Raw genomic sequence first — 15,821 nt, 5'->3', positions numbered from 1 at the left:
ACGGTGTCACTGATGACTTTTACCTCCAAGTAGCCACATGATGACTAAATGAAACATACAGAGGCATAGTTCAAAAAATCAAGTGGGCCCCTTGACTCTGAAACTTGAGTCAGCAACATGAAACTTTCAAATACAAACCGTTGAGATTTTGGTTTCGCCCTCCACCCACCCACAGTACCACGCAGTCAGTATCTGTACTTCATTTCCTGAGTATTTACAAGAACGAGTGAAAGTAGAACATCTGAAAGCCACTGAAGCATTTTTTCTAAATGGAAAGTAAAGGGGTTTCATTCTCTCCACCTCCATCCAAAGAGAAATGAGTCGATTCAATTAAAGCCCGTTTGCACTTTACTCTGCAAGAAATGTATGTGTGTGGCTCAAACGTGCCGCTTCCCTCTTGATTTGAGCAAAGAGGGCAGCGTGCTAATTATGATTGTGAGTGAAGTCAGAAATAATAATGAAAGCATTTCATGAAAGCAGACAGAGGCATCTTCAAATATTGTTTTTTCTAAACTGGCAGAACAACTGGCTCTCCCTCCCAGCAGCACTCATCCCTGCAGGGAGGTTTGACAGATGACACATGCCATCATTAGGACTTATTAAAAATAGTCCAAAATAACGTGTCAATTTACCTCAGTTTAGCCTTTTCAATAAAACTCAAATCTGTTGAAGAACGCTGTGTCATCACAGTGTTGTGTTCAATTACTCAGTGTCTATATTTCGGTGTCTCTTGATGTGAGATAACTGAAGAAAATATGGAAGGCAACTTCCCAACAGACAATGAAGTTGTCTCGGGTCATGTCTTCATTTTTACCTTTCCTCACTGACATAAAACACTTCTTTGTAATGTGATAAAGGGGAATTCTGGTATTTTTACACCTTATATTTACATGTTTTGGTGTGTAAATGATTAGTTAACGGTCCATTAGATCGCCTAAGCTGGTAGCTGCAAGACGGCTGCAATGGCTGCTATATAATCCTTTGGGGCAACTACGACTACAAAGTTACGCCCGCTGAAAGAGCTTGTTTTTACCACTGACAGACTGAGGTTGATACGGAAACAATTCCTACAGAAAAACACCCTTTTGTTGAAAACATAAGACCCTTTTTGTCAGCAGAAACACAAGTCTGGCTCTGAAATGTCACAAGGTGAGTTGTCACAGTTGAGGCCTCATCTTGATTATCAAAACCATTAAAACAGTCAGCCATGACTTTGGAAAGAAAGGCAGTTCCTCTAGGTGAACTCCAAACCCCTCTCTCCAACTCTTTCCACCGTTGTTTTCTTGCAACAACTAACCTCTCGCGAGATTTCAGAGCAAGACTTCTCTTGGGCCGAGACCGGACGTAACTTTGACTACTTTGACTGTCTTAGTCGCCCCAAAGGATTATATTACAGCCATTGCAGCTGTGTTGTGGCTGCCAGCTGAAGCAATCTGCTGGACTGATTCCAAAACTTTTGGTAAGTATGAATCATTTCCACACCAAAACATGTTATCATAGAGACCAGGTTCAAAAATGCTGGAATTTCCCTTCATTAGTTATTAGTCCACTCACCGCCTCCTCCTCTTCCCTCATGGCAGGCATGGTGCTGATTGATAGGTTGACAGCAGTGATGGTGACGAACAACACTGATAAGCAAGCAAAGATCTTCCCCGGGAGGCCTGAGTGAGGCCTCTCCACCATGTCTCTTAACTTGCCCATGCACCGGTTGATTCTGGACTCTGCTGCATGATCCTTGTGGCCGCTGTCTGAATCCAACAGATCCTCCACGAGTTCCTCCTCCTCCTCCGCCCTCTCCATTGCTTCAAACTCCTCCACGCGTTGCAAGAGACGCCGGCGACAGCACCACTCCAGGCTCTCCTCGGGGACCCCCCAGTAGAGCAGCTCCTCCCTGAAGGAGAGGGCGCACATCTCCCTGAGGGACCGCAGCTTGCCCGCCCGCAGGAAGGTCAGGATGGTACGGAAGGCACAGGGGCTGCGGTCGAAGAAGTACTCATTGTGTGTGACATCATAGTCGTCACAGATACTCATGATCTCGTCAAAGCTGCTGCAGAGGTGCAGCTGGCCCAGCCGAGACAGGGGGAAGTCCTCCAAGGTGGTCCAGGGCAACTTGTATCGCATGCCACCCACATTGATGATGGCGTGGAGTTTCCGGGAGCTGGACAGCGGTGTGTCATCATGGATGGTGCTGAGGTCAGGGGCCCGCTGTGCCCTCTTGTAGAAGGCTCCCTTTTGAGCCTCCTCCTCTTGCAGGGGAGGTGCGTTGAAGGAGTTATCGGAGGCACAGCTCAGGGCACTGTAGTCATAGTCGGAGCCATCACCCGCCAACAGGGTCATCTTTACTGGTCTGCTCACATCCCTGTGCTTAATCTGCCACCATCACACTGTCACCTTCAGGTGGAAAACAGAGAATGAACAGATTATTCTTACACATCATAAAACGTTTTACTGTTTAATACAATTCAAGGGAACAAATTCAGTTTTCTTATAAAGTATTTTACCAAGTTAATTGATTAAAAGGACGTTTGTAGCTCCGATATATGAAGAACTTCCACTGGAGAAAAGCTGATGCTGTCTCTTTAACATTACGCCACTACACCACTCAAATATACAGCGGGTTACTCTTTTACCCAAGAGTAACCACAATGCTGCGTTATTGTAGCAGGAGGCACTTAGATCATTTGCATTATAATTCTAATTGCCACTCATCATTATGAGGAGGAACAGCCCTATGCAAACAATTTCCGCCTGCAGAACAACCCACTCACTGAGGAAATGTGCTTGAAGTGTTCCAACACAAAGTTCATTTCTGTTATTGTTAAGATACGGCAGGGAAACTCCAACAAGTCACATACTAATATGGACTGAAGACATTGAGAAAAAAAATGCACACACATGCACACAGTTGCTCATTTTACATTTTTCTACCATAAAAGTCAAGCTAGCTCAAGTTTGCTGCTTTATTAGGACAACAGTGAAAGGAAGAATTTGACAATCTTGGGAAATACGCTTTTTCACCAAGAGTTTGATAAGAGGATTGATACCACTGTCATATCTATATGCCAGCTTCAGCCAGGTGTTGATTAGCTTTAGCTTAGCATAAATACTGGAAGCAGAGGGTCAAAGTTAGCCTGTTTGGAGGCCTAACTATGAGACAAGACACTGCACCTGAGTACGGCAACACCACTTGCACAAACAATACACAGAGCTGCAGTAAAACTGGAATTATTATGTTTTTTGAAAATGTGTTAAGTTTTTGATTACATTACATGATCACACAACAAATGTCCACTTTTACTGTAGTTGTAGTACTTTTACTGTGCTGTACCTAGCTGTCCAAGATGGCTGACACGCTTGTACATGGGCTACTCAGGTCTCGCAGCTACTCACATCAGGTAGTAACTCTTTGTAAAACCAATACTCACACACATTTCTGAGAAATGTGAAGACTGTACAAACAAGGTGTTGAGCTTTAGAGCTGCTGCTACGTTTATTTTCAAACTAGAACCGGTAAACTGTCCCTCCCTGCTTTCAGTCCCTATGCTAAGATAAGCTAATCAACTCCAGGCACCGGTCCATAATTAACTTATGGACATTAAAAGGTAGTATTGATCTACTCATCTTTTACCTTTGGCAGGAAGGCAATTAAGTGTACTTAGCAAAATGTCAAACTGTTCCTTTACTCTGGGATAAATCTGATAAGAGAGCCACAGGCTGAACAAGGATGATATTCACTGTATCACTTCTAAGAGCGCATCGACCAAAAACAAGCTTCTTTACCAACAGCACCCCATCCATCAATTGCGTTACAACAATATAATCTGTGTCATATCTGAGCAGTATGAATATGTCATTTATGCATCATTAAACATGATCACTGATGTAGATACATCAGGCATCGTGGGATAACGATTTGACTCCCCACAGCGTGCATGAACATCTGTTACCCACAGCAGCCGGGGAATTATAAATAATGGCCTGATGTTGTACTGGCTGTTGTTAGATAATTCACTGATGTAACTGCATTGTGCAGCTACTGAAGAAGCTATATTTTAAAAAATCAGTCCGTGTGTGTTTTATAAAAATCTCTCTCAACCTCATCAACAGATTGGGTGGCTCTCAAACACAATAATCTCATCTAGGTGTCAGTTGAGGTGTGCGTTCTGACTCACAATCACACTTTTATACAGGTTCTACTGAGAATAAATGACACCAGTATTTCCAGTTTGTTCTCAGCGTTGCGATTTTTTTAAAGATAGATGAAACCGAAAGAGTGAACAACATCTAAAGACAGGAGAGAGGAGGAAAGAGAAAGTGTTTACTGGATATCACCAGTGCAGCGAGGACCTCGTGGCCTGTGTCCAAACTAATTTAATCAATTACAGTAATTTAGGGGGAGGCAGGTTAACCAGCCAGGCATTAAAATGTCACTGTCTGGATTTGCTGCACCACCAATTTCTGGGTCATGAGGGAGGCCTCGGCTTCTAAAACGGGGATGTGAATGTGTCACTGAGCGGTTATTAGGCACCTGCACTGTCAGCCTCCGTGAGCCACTGATTACAGTTAGCACCATCTTCCACCCATGAAATTGGTGCAAACCCGCCCCGAGCTCGTCTCTCCAACGCTCTGCCTACACTACTACATGATAGTGTTTCATTTAAGTAGTTCACATGTGAAACAGGTCGGGAGGAATAGTTCATGTTTCACTTTAGAGAAAATAATTCAATCATGTAGGCTACTACATTAAATCACGTCTCTAATGGATCCCCCACATCTGCACATTTTTCCAGTCCATCATGTCAACACTAGTGCCGTCTAACCACACCAAAACAAAAGAGTGAAAATCAATTCTCAAAACAGTGTAAAATCCCTCCTTTTTGCTGCTACGCATCCGTAAATTCTCACATTCTCGCTCCATGCGGCGGAGGTTATCGATACGCCTACAGTGCATCACCAGTGTGGATGTGCACGGGCCTACACTGCTCTCCTACTAGATTAAATCACACTTAACCCCTTGAGGCTGTTTGATTTCTCACTTTGCCTTTAAAACGACTGTGCTTTTGCCTCTCCGCAATCACAGAAGCATTTTTTCATCTTTCTTTTTTTTTAAACTCTTGGGTTTTTTTTTTGTTGTGCCTCCTCTGGGAGCTGAAGTCTATCTGGGAAGGAGAGATGAAACACTGCAAAGAAAGCGAAGGCTGTTCTCCTCACCAGATCGGCTGAGGTCTGGCCTCTCTCTGTGCCAGCGTTATCACAGCTAAGCCACAGGGCATGTTCTCCAGATTGCCTGGTGAGTCACAGGGTTGTGAGTCTCTGTTGCCTGCATGACTGCATTGTGCATGCATTTCCCACACTTCTTTCCTCTGGAGCTCTTTGGAGAGCTTCACCAAACACCAATATCGATTCAGATGATTCTAATGAGCATAATTATGATAATGTGTGCTGCAAGGTGGACGAGGAGCGGATTATTAAAAATGTCTGGAGCCTTGAAGAAGTTAAAGAAGAGTTGGTGTGATATTTATTTGATCAGTCTGCAGAGAAATGTGCGTTCCCATTCAATATGGATAGTCCTGATTGATCAAATCTATTTAAAATGAGCACATGCAGAGTTTGTACCCAAGAGACACGAATAGCTCATCTGTATTAATGAATGCTATTTATGGCTGCATGTCTGCATGTTGGTGGAAGTGCTGCGAATTTACTAAGGATCAGAATCGGACAGATTTTGTTCCAATCTGTCTCTGAATCGTGGATTTGCAATTCAACTCGTCTCAGTCTGTGAAACACAAACACATGGTGATTAAATGAGTGATCAGTGCTATTGGTGAATGTCTGAACCTCAGACACTTACAGCTGTTAGCGTTCTGGTGACAGCTTTTCAGATTGTAGAGGGTCTTCTTATTTTGTTGCACATAACCTAACAACCATATTTATTTTTTTTAGCAGTATTGTGTCCTTAAATACCCCTAAAATAATGCTCTTTGTCAAAATCTTTCTAAATGACGGATGTCAGATGAAAACGGGAATTATCCAGTATGCTTTCTCTCAGGCGGACCTTTCAGACCACACGATGTCCACTTGATCTCCCCTATAACCAATTCTCTGAACAGCTTGTCGCTCTCTAATGGACTCTAAGAGCATGGTATTTCCAGAAATGGACTAGAAAACCCACAAGGGCTGCCAAGACCCAACTTTCCCACTCTTCCCCTCTCTCTCAAATCTGGTTACACACTGAAACAGCCAGGGATGCCAGCAGCAGTTCAACCCCCATAGGACACTTCCCTTACAGTGATTCCAGCAGGGATAGTTGTAAACAAAAAAGTTTCTTTTCTGTTGTAAGTGGGCGGCATTAATGCTCAGTGAAAACCCTGGAAGAAGCCATAGCTCCAGGACAATAACAGTCTCCCTAGCTCTGTCTGCGGTCCACCACAATATGCTGCTCTCTGTTTCTGAGGTACACAGAAGTACACTTTGGACATAATACGCTCCAATAATGAGCCTTGTTGCTCTAATGGTTGTTTATTTCTGTCTTTGTTTTGTTTCTTTCTTCTTTCTTTCTTTTAGGTTAACCATTTGTTTGCAGCTGCTGCGACCCACACCTGCAGAACTAATTCATCCACCTTACTCTTCATTATCATATTTTTCAAAAAAGACAGTAACCTTTTGAAATGTCATTCACGTGTTTTTTTTTTCATGTCTCCCTAACAAAGAGCAAATGAGAAGCATCACACCTCCGTCACTTTCTGTCTACAGTTGATCTCCCAGCCTGTCGTCTGTCTGTCTGTCCGTCCTCTTAAAGCACTGCATCCCCGAGATATTCTGTGTCCCATACATGCAATTAAAAGTGCAGCGAAAGGCAGAATTAATGCATCAATCTTAGACTTCATGATCATATTTTAAACGCTAAAAAGACAGTAACCTTTTGAACTGCCATTCAAGTACTTTTTTTCATGTTTCCCCAACAAAGAGCAAATGAGAAGCATCACATCACCGTCATTTTCTGTCTACAGTTGATTTCCCGGCCCGTCCCCTGTCTGTCTGTCTGTCCGTCCTCTTAAAGCACTTTATCCCGAAGATATTCTGTGTCCTGTTTACCATTTGATTGCAACTGCAATCGTGCAGCATATTGTGTTAGCATATTTTTTTTAATAGTGTGTAACCTTCTAAAATGCCATTCAAGTATTTTTTCCCTCCCTAACATAGAGCAAATGAGAAGCATCACACCTCCGTCATTTTCTGTCTACAGTTGATTTCCCAGCCCGTCCCCTGTCTGTCTGTTTGTCTGTCTCTCCTCCTTAATCTTTCCATCCCCGAGATAATTTGTGTTTGCCATTTGATTACAACTGCGACTCATACATGCATATAAAGGTGCAGAGAAACGCAGAAGTGATGCAGCCATCAAATGCCCAAAAGACTTTTGAAATAAGATGCAAGTATTATTTCATGTCTCCTTAGCAAAGAGTAAATGAGAAGCATCATAGCGCCATCGTTATCTGTTTACAGTTGATTTCCCAGCCTGTCCCATCTATCTGTCTGTCTGTCTGCCTGTCTGTCTGTTTGTATGTGCTCTTAAAGCTTTCGATCCCCCAGACAAGGGTCTGAGCGGACCCACCAAATCCCCACATTTCTGCATCACTGCTCCGCATTATGCCTCAGTGCTCCTCATTCTCTTAGCAAACTGTGACATGCAATATTTAGTCAGCGCTCGAAACATCTCACCATCACCTCAACTTTACACCTGTCACATTCACTGTTAAGCATAATGTTTATTTTCCCTCCCTTTTTTGTTCATTCCTCTAGGCTGGACGGATGATTGTACACTCATCATTTGATTACATAAAGATTGCATAACATTAATTTCTCTGCATCATCTGTGTGCATTAACCAAAACTCACTTTTCATCTGTTCATGCCCTTTTCCTCCTGAGCTGCAATCATCCACGAACCTAAACACTCTCGGCTATGACAACAATTTCTTTTTCACAGGCAGCTAATAAAATTCGCACCAGTGCCGGGCATGTGTGCAGGCAGGCATGGCAGGCCTGACCCCGTACCGGTGAAGACCTGCCTGTCTGTCACTCTAGATGGAGTGTTTCAAAGGATCTTTGCACCAGGACTCGGAGCAGGTCCCTGCGGGCTGAGGTGACAGGAAGTAAGAGCAATGATTGATCAAAGATGGAAAAAAACAAAGACTCCACTCTTAACACGATTACAGTGTGAGTGTAAAAGTACTTTAGTTGATGAGATGGAATAAATGGCTGAGACAAACAGCCGTGCGGGGCTCTCTGTGGCTGGTTTGATGGACGTGAAGTGAGCTCACATGAAGGAAATAAGATGAATCTCTTGATGGACAGCACTTAAAAATCTTCAGGACAGCTTTCCTGACAGAGGATATGTGAGCCATGTCTTATGAACAAGGTGCAAGTGACAATTAGAAGTTGTAAGGTGTATTTGAAGATCTTTTTGTGCAGTGTGGATTGAAAGAAATCCTCAGCTCACTTCAGACAGTATATAAAGGAAGCAAGAGCTCCAATCTCATTAAAACATGGAGCAAAGTCACAGCCGCAGAAGGCTCAGAAGAACTTCGCCCTGCTTACAATTTCTAAGCACATCATTCGATTCAGAGCGTCAAGATCTCTCTGTGTACCCACGGGTGCTCTGGGAAATAGTGTTGCTGGTGGGACCGTGACCCTTCGACCCACTCTAATGACACTTTAGGATATATATCTCAGATACCTCACACGTAAAGTCACCTGGGAATAGCAGATTTTAATTAGTTTGCCGACCCTTTCTTTGCGGGGGAGAATAATCAGACAGCCACTATTAGCTGTTGGAAGAGGAAAAAAAGCCATTAGTTCATCTCATTATAGTCCAAATTACCTGGAGGAGGGAGAGAGGATGATCTATTTCATACGATGTATCAGTGATCCAAAGTCGGAGAGAGGCATTTGCGTTGAGGAGTCATAATCACATTATGGGACATAATCTAACATCATCTTCAGAGTGAGACCATGTGCTGTGATGGAAATATCTCTTGTGCATTCACTGAAACATAACATCAGCTGTGATTCACGGCTCGAGGACTTGAAGTGGCTCTCAGATTCAAAAGTTTCTCTTCCATCGGTTCTCGTTGTAAAATTAGATTTTAAAAAGCAGCTGTATGCTGTATACGTAGATCCCTACCTGCAGAGCAAATGTCCTGAACCCTGTCTCTGATGAGATATAAGTAAATGTTGACCGATGCTGCAGCCTTATAATCATGGTGCACGCATTTATTGTATGCATTATGCAAATCACTGTCATCTGTTAAAGACCTATTGTAAACTCATACGGCTTTTAATCAATCTTACTGTAAATAATGAAAACTGACAGCTTCCTTTAATTGCTTTTAACAAGAGAAGTGCACTGCATATTTGCAAAGATCAGACTATTGCGTGCAAACAAAACAGTAGGCTGAGCTCTCCAATAACACTCGATGAGTAATTGCATGATCCCAAACAATGCTCCAAAATAGTAACCCTGAGAAATCAGCTGCAAAAAATGTCAGTCAGCCCAACTTCTCTCTGTGAAAACAAAATGCTCCGCAGGCGTGTGAGAAACTCTCAGAAGTGTGACTTACAACTAAGAAAGTGTGTCTTACTGTACAACAGACCTTTAAGACTGAATAAATCCTGTTAAATAAAAATGAAAAATACTCACTGTGCCTCCTGAATCAGTTCCTCAGCAGCTGTCAGTTGCTCGAGGCGCTCATAAGAATGCACATGAAGGACAAATGTGAAATATGTTTTCAGCTTCTGCTGCTGCTGCTGCTGCTGCTGCTGCCTCGTTTGACTCTGCTCCGTCCATGCACAGGCGCTGAGCTCGTGGAGCATGAGGAGGTTATTCGATGATCATGAGCAACAGGCTGCCTCCCCTCCCCTCCCCTCCCCTCCTTCCCCTCCCTCCCTTATTCCCTCCTTCCCTTCCCTTTGCCCTCGTCTCTTCTCTTCTCCCTTTGCCTCAACTCCTTCCTCCCCCCCCATCCTCGAGCGCTGACATCAGAAGTGGGTGTGCCATTATACCAAAAGCTTTTGAGAGAATTCCATGGCAACCACCATCTAGAGAGCCATGCCCCCCCCACTCCTACCACCACCACCACCACCACCACCACCTTTAAATGAGAATAATCACTATCTTTTGATTGTAGATTCACACAAAGGTCTATATTTGCCCAGTGGGTTACCCTGGCTGAGGGGGAGGGAGGACGGCTGAGGCTCACCAGGGTGTCCAATTTTAGACGATTGGTGGTAAATGCTATCATGTGGTATGATGATAAGGATGACTTATCATGACTGTTTTTCACCACCAGAGCAAATGCTGCAGTTTTGTACTTTTTTTTATGCTTGTAATAATCATTTGTACCCACTGGCTGTTGAAATGATGTCTTTACATGATTTTTTTTCAAGTGTTTTCATTCAGAAGGAAGATGTGATTGAGGAAATGCAATTTAAAAGAGAAAATAATATAAAACAAGTTCGATAAGGATGAATAACCAAACAAATGCGTCTCAGTATGTGTGGCACGTCCACTGTGTTGCCTGTGTCGCCTGTGTTAGGGTCTATTATTCCTTTATTGATCTACCTGTCCCGAACTGAATGGAAACTGCAGAAGTAAACACACATGACAAGTCACTCTCACTGTATTATTTTCACTTCGCTGCTCTCATGACCCGTAATGGTGAAGTGAAAAAAGAAAATGTGCATGACTAAAACTGATTATTATTTTACGACTGTGGACCAAGAACCAAGCGTGTGGTTCCATAAAGAGATCTATTGGTCAGAAGAGGAAGCGTGTAATTCCTGCGAGCTATTATGTTTTGTTCGGAGCGGAGCTGCTTTTCTAGCTCGGTGACCGGAGATAATGGCACAGACCACACAATGAAAAAGAATCAATGTGGTACAAACATCATAATGATCCTGCTGCATGAGATTTAAACTGTAAGATGATTGATGAATTAATGATTTTATGTCGAGGGACATGACGTCTTTGCCAAAACAAAATTAAATGATTATTATCTAAATGCATTTTTGGATCCAGCAGGCTGCTTGTCACTTTTGTTTTGACTGAGCTTACACAGCACATAGCCAGCCCAAGCATAGCAGGCCAAAACTGTGACCCCCTGTGATTATGTGTAGTGATATCAAGTGTAACAAGCACCACTATATTCCAGACATCCTTCATGATGTAGACAAAAGTACTGCAATGCCAAGATTAATGAAAAAGAATGGGAAAGATGGGATTTTCCTAATGTTGGAATGAAATGAATAGTGCTTTATGCTAAATGCTAATAAATGCAAATGCCGGCATGCTAACATGGCCCCACTGATGATGCTAACATGCTAATGTTTAGCAGGTGTGATGATTATCGAGTTCACCATCTTAGTTTAGCATTTTGGCAGGAAAAAAAAAGTTTAAGCATGTTAGCATGCTAACATTTGCCAGGTATCACCAAACAAAAAGTGCACACGCAGCGGCTGGTAGCTCCTTCAAGCTTTTTATTTTGAATCTGTTGACATGAACACTGCCAACGTCATCTCTTCGACCATTCAACCTGACCACCCGAGGGAGGAGAGGAAGAGAGTCAGGATGAGAATCATGCTAATCCAGTTTTGAATTAAGTCTGCTCCTGGTGAATGTCAAGGAAAATGAAATGGACGAAATAGGAGTCAGTCTGGCAAAGCAACTCTATCAGAAATCAGAGACTGTTGTGTCCACGTCTTTATGGAGAGCTGTCTCCACCACAACATCGAGGATAAAGCTGTTGCACTTGACGGGCAAAGTGAAGGACTCTGGCGGGATGAGGAGAAGAGAGGTGGATGCTCGGCGCTCAAACACAGTCAAAGTTGATGGACAGTGTACCTGATGCTGACCAGATTATTATCACCATCTTATTGCTGTTGTTTACATTCATCTGGAAGCAAATTTTAAAAATGCGATGCATATATGTTAATGGATGTATCATAAATCAGATTTTATTTAAATAAAAATGCAAAGCCTTCAATGACCTTATTAATATTTTCTTTGGATCCTCCCCTGACATAGAAAACATGCAAAACCCTTTCCTAATATCTCAAGTAAACTGGGTCCAGGCAGTGCTAGTGGTCTTGGGCATGAGTTAAAATTGGAAAACTCAACCCTCCCATGAAATACCGCCTCTCCTTTCATGCCAATCCATCCAGCAACTGTTGAGAAAATTTGGAGCAATCCAAAAATCCAAAGTGGTGACCCGACAGACTGACAGAGCAACATTGTGATTCATAGAGTCATGCCACTACTGAGGCGAAGAACATGTGCTCACTTTCATGTTGCAGCTTTGGGTGGCAGGATTGTGCTTTTTTTTACTTTGAGGTTAAAAATGGCTCTCCGTTGTTCATGACTCTTTAGTATGCTGATTTTGGTTTGACACTCGAGTGGGTCAATTTATGCAGTTTACTGAGCCTCAGTTAGACTTCATGGCACAAACAAGGGGACTAAATATATTCAGAAACCACATCAGCACGACTTTTGCTATGTTTGTAATTCATAATTATTAATCAGAGTATATTAGGATTCAGGAATGCTGTGTTCCCTCCTACAGCTCAGGTAGGAGGGGATAGAAAATCATTAAAAACAGACAAAACAAAAAACAAAACAGAATTTTAAGAAGCAGCAAGTGGATGTTTGGTGACGTTTTTCACCAAGTTGGACCAGCAGCGATTGCGCCTACAGGTGTTCACCTGCTGATGGTTGATTGCTAATTACCGATACAATTTTAACCCATTGTGTTCTGAGGATTGATGTAGCACCGCCTCCTTTTCTCTGCCAGCTTTCTCGGCTGTAAATTGCTGCCTTTCCACTGCTTCTTACTGTTTAAAGAGGGCAAACCTTCAGCCTTCCCCTAAAAGGCTCTTTGATCCTCCAGCGCCGAAGTAAGGAAACTGATGTTTTCCTCATGCAGCATGGTATTTCTTTATGCAATATATAACCACATATCCCTGGTCAACTCAGCTGTGCTCACTGTCTTTCTTGTGGATAATTACAGTAAATGAGAAAATCGAGCCCAGTCTCATGTCTGTGCCATAAATATGCAGCTTCTGCCAGCAAACTGTTAGTTTAGCATAATTAAAAATTGGCAACAGGCAGAAACAGAAACTCTAGCTCACTAAAGGTGACAAAAAGTGATTTAGTCCTGCAAATAAATCCTTATATAACTTTGTGAGCATTTTCTAAACCATGGGTAGAGTCTAGCTAGCAGTGTCCCCAAGTTTTCAGTTTTTATGCTAAGCTAACAAGCTTCAGCTTCATATTCACAACGCTACATGAGAGTGGTATCTATCTTCTCATCAAACTCTCATCAAGAAAGAGAACAAGTGCATTTTCCAAATATGTAAAACTAAAGCACTCTGTGACTTTAATGGACTTTTGATGTCTAGCTATTATGATCAGTTATGATGTGTGGCAGCCAACTTTCTTCATCAGCTGTATTTCCACTTAATACTTAAACACACTTCCCAGCAGCAGTGAATTAACAGCGCTGGAACTTGTCCAGTCGGAGTCATCTTAAGTTTGTTTCCCACAAATGTCAAATGTCCATGGCATATCCAGTGGGGGGGGGGGAACAGCTGCTGCGGAAGTTAATCCAAATTCATTATTTCCCAAAGAATGTAGTGCAGTGAAATGAAACCACTGACTTGTGTCGAAACAATCCCAAACCGCAAAGACGACGAGTTCTTTGGAGTTTTTCACTGCCAAGAACTCGATCAACAGAGCGAGAGCTTGTGTTTTTAGAGTTTGTGAGCTGGTGAGTCTTCAGAGGCAGGATAATTCACTCCAAGCTAGAAGTGATGTCATTTTGTTATTGATCTGGAATACATCTCCCCCAGAGTATCGTCATTAAAAATACATTTTATTAAGTTTGCGGTTCTCTTTACCGTAGCCTGCTCATAATTCAGAAATTAATTAAATGTGTTCAGCTATCTGTGTCTTACCCGCTGACATTATAACATTTAAATGATGAGATAGATCGACTTCTCAAAAGACATTCGAGAGGAATAAAAGCCGTCGAGGCAGCCACTGTTTGCCTCTACCATTTCAACCATGAAGAGAGAATGAGGAGAATACGTTGTGGGAGGCATTCTTTGAATAAAGTTCTTTATTTCCATGCAAACAGACATACAACCTCCTTCATTCACATACACTGACTGCATTCAACAGCTGCTATTCCCTACCGTTGTCATCAGAGTAGCTGAAATGCCTTTCTTTGCAATTATCAACTCCTGGTCACGTGCAGTTGATGCTCGTCGTGCAGCAGTTCTGATTACTTTAATTAAGAAAAAGTCATTTACAGTTGGCCTTGACATAAATCACTCTCACTGTCCCGGTGTTTTTACTAAAGTTATGAATAAATGGCAACATATTCTAGGAATTGCTGCTTGTGGGTCTCGTAATGACGTTCAGCATGCCCTATCCAGGCTCTGATGAATTAAGAAAGTAAATGAGTGTAGGAGGGAAAATGAGATTGATCATCTAATTTTCTCATTAGCTGACCTGCTGCGACTGGAAAAGTATGTAACTCTACCAGCAGTAGCACAAAGGTCGATAACACAGCAAGAGTTAACGTGCAACCTGCAGCCGTTATCACACAGAGCTAGAATAACAGTGGCTTTTATATCTGTGTTTAGATGCTTACCTAAGTAAAAGTAGCAATACAATATTGTAAAAATACTCTATTACAAGTAAGTAAGGATAATATATTATATTATTATAGACATGCTGTATATTACATCATTAGATTGATGTAGATCAGTGTGGCATTTTACTGATCTCGCTGACTGAGCTGTAACTTTCATTCACCACAACCAGTTGCACCTTGTTTTTATTCAGGTAGTTTAGTGCAGTGGTTCCTAACCTCAGTCCTTCTCCAGAGGGTCACAAGAATAATCTATGGGGTCGTGATGGCGGATGGGGTCAAGAAAAAAATCAAAGTTCTGTTGGACTACTTTGTATTGATTTTGAGCTGGGAGGAGACTGTCTCTTGGAACAGCTAACAACTCACTGACATCTTTAAAGGATAAGTTCACCCAAAAATTAAGATTTTGTCATTATCTTCTCACCCTAATGCCCCTGGGAAGTTGAGTTAAGTTTGGTCGTCCACAAAACATTTCAAGAGCTTTACAGCAAAACAGGGTTGCAGCAGTCTCCTGAACAATGGGGACTTGTTTTAAATCGTAAAAAAACAACCAAAAAACAAAAAAAAAAACATTAAATGGGTCCTTACAGCTCCTCGGTGTAGTCCAAGTCTCCAGATGCCCCAAGATCCAAGTTGATTTGAAAAGACAATATTTACACATTTGACATGCGGTCAAGCTCATGCACCGACTTTAGACGGGATGCATGCTAACGCTTTTAGCTTAGCAGCTAAAGTGATTTCAGCTTTAAAATGGGTGTAACTAACGTTATGTCAATTTGGGAGCTCTGAGCTCTGAATTTATCCTTAAATGTAAGCCCAAAAGAACCATGGGTTTAATCTATAACAATGCATTTTATTTTATAATCTTAAAACATGTACCTAATTTTAATCTGTAAGGTTAACTAAAAATGTCAGATAAATGAAGAGGAGTAAATATTTCTTGAGTAAATTCAATGTAACGTATTTCAAACGATATCATTTCTGCTGACAGATTGATGCAAATGTCCAGAAAATTGCTCAAAAACTGATGGATGATTGTCGCCATCTGTAAAAACCCAACCCCACAGGAGGTTCAGGTGCCAAAGAGGCACAGCTGTGACTGTTTGACTGAGATC

The 15,821-nt window shown here is 42.1% G+C and overlaps 1 protein-coding gene across 1 annotated transcript in view; it reads right to left on the bottom strand.

The window, feature by feature from the left end:
* The window catches only part of kcng1 (potassium voltage-gated channel, subfamily G, member 1), a 31,359-nt gene that overhangs the window by 2,723 nt on the left and 12,815 nt on the right, over positions 1-15,821 (bottom strand). The window contains exon 3 of the mRNA XM_073470796.1: positions 1,555-2,391. Within this exon, the coding sequence (XP_073326897.1) occupies positions 1,555-2,337 (783 nt within the window). The 5' untranslated portion in view covers positions 2,338-2,391. The remainder of the gene's footprint in view (positions 1-1,554; positions 2,392-15,821) is intronic.

Source organism: Pagrus major, chromosome 7 (assembly GCF_040436345.1).
Source record: "Pagrus major chromosome 7, Pma_NU_1.0".
NCBI lineage: Eukaryota > Metazoa > Chordata > Actinopteri > Spariformes > Sparidae > Pagrus > Pagrus major.
Note: the sequence above shows the minus strand (reverse complement) of the source record. Positions and strands in the feature narration are given on the sequence as shown.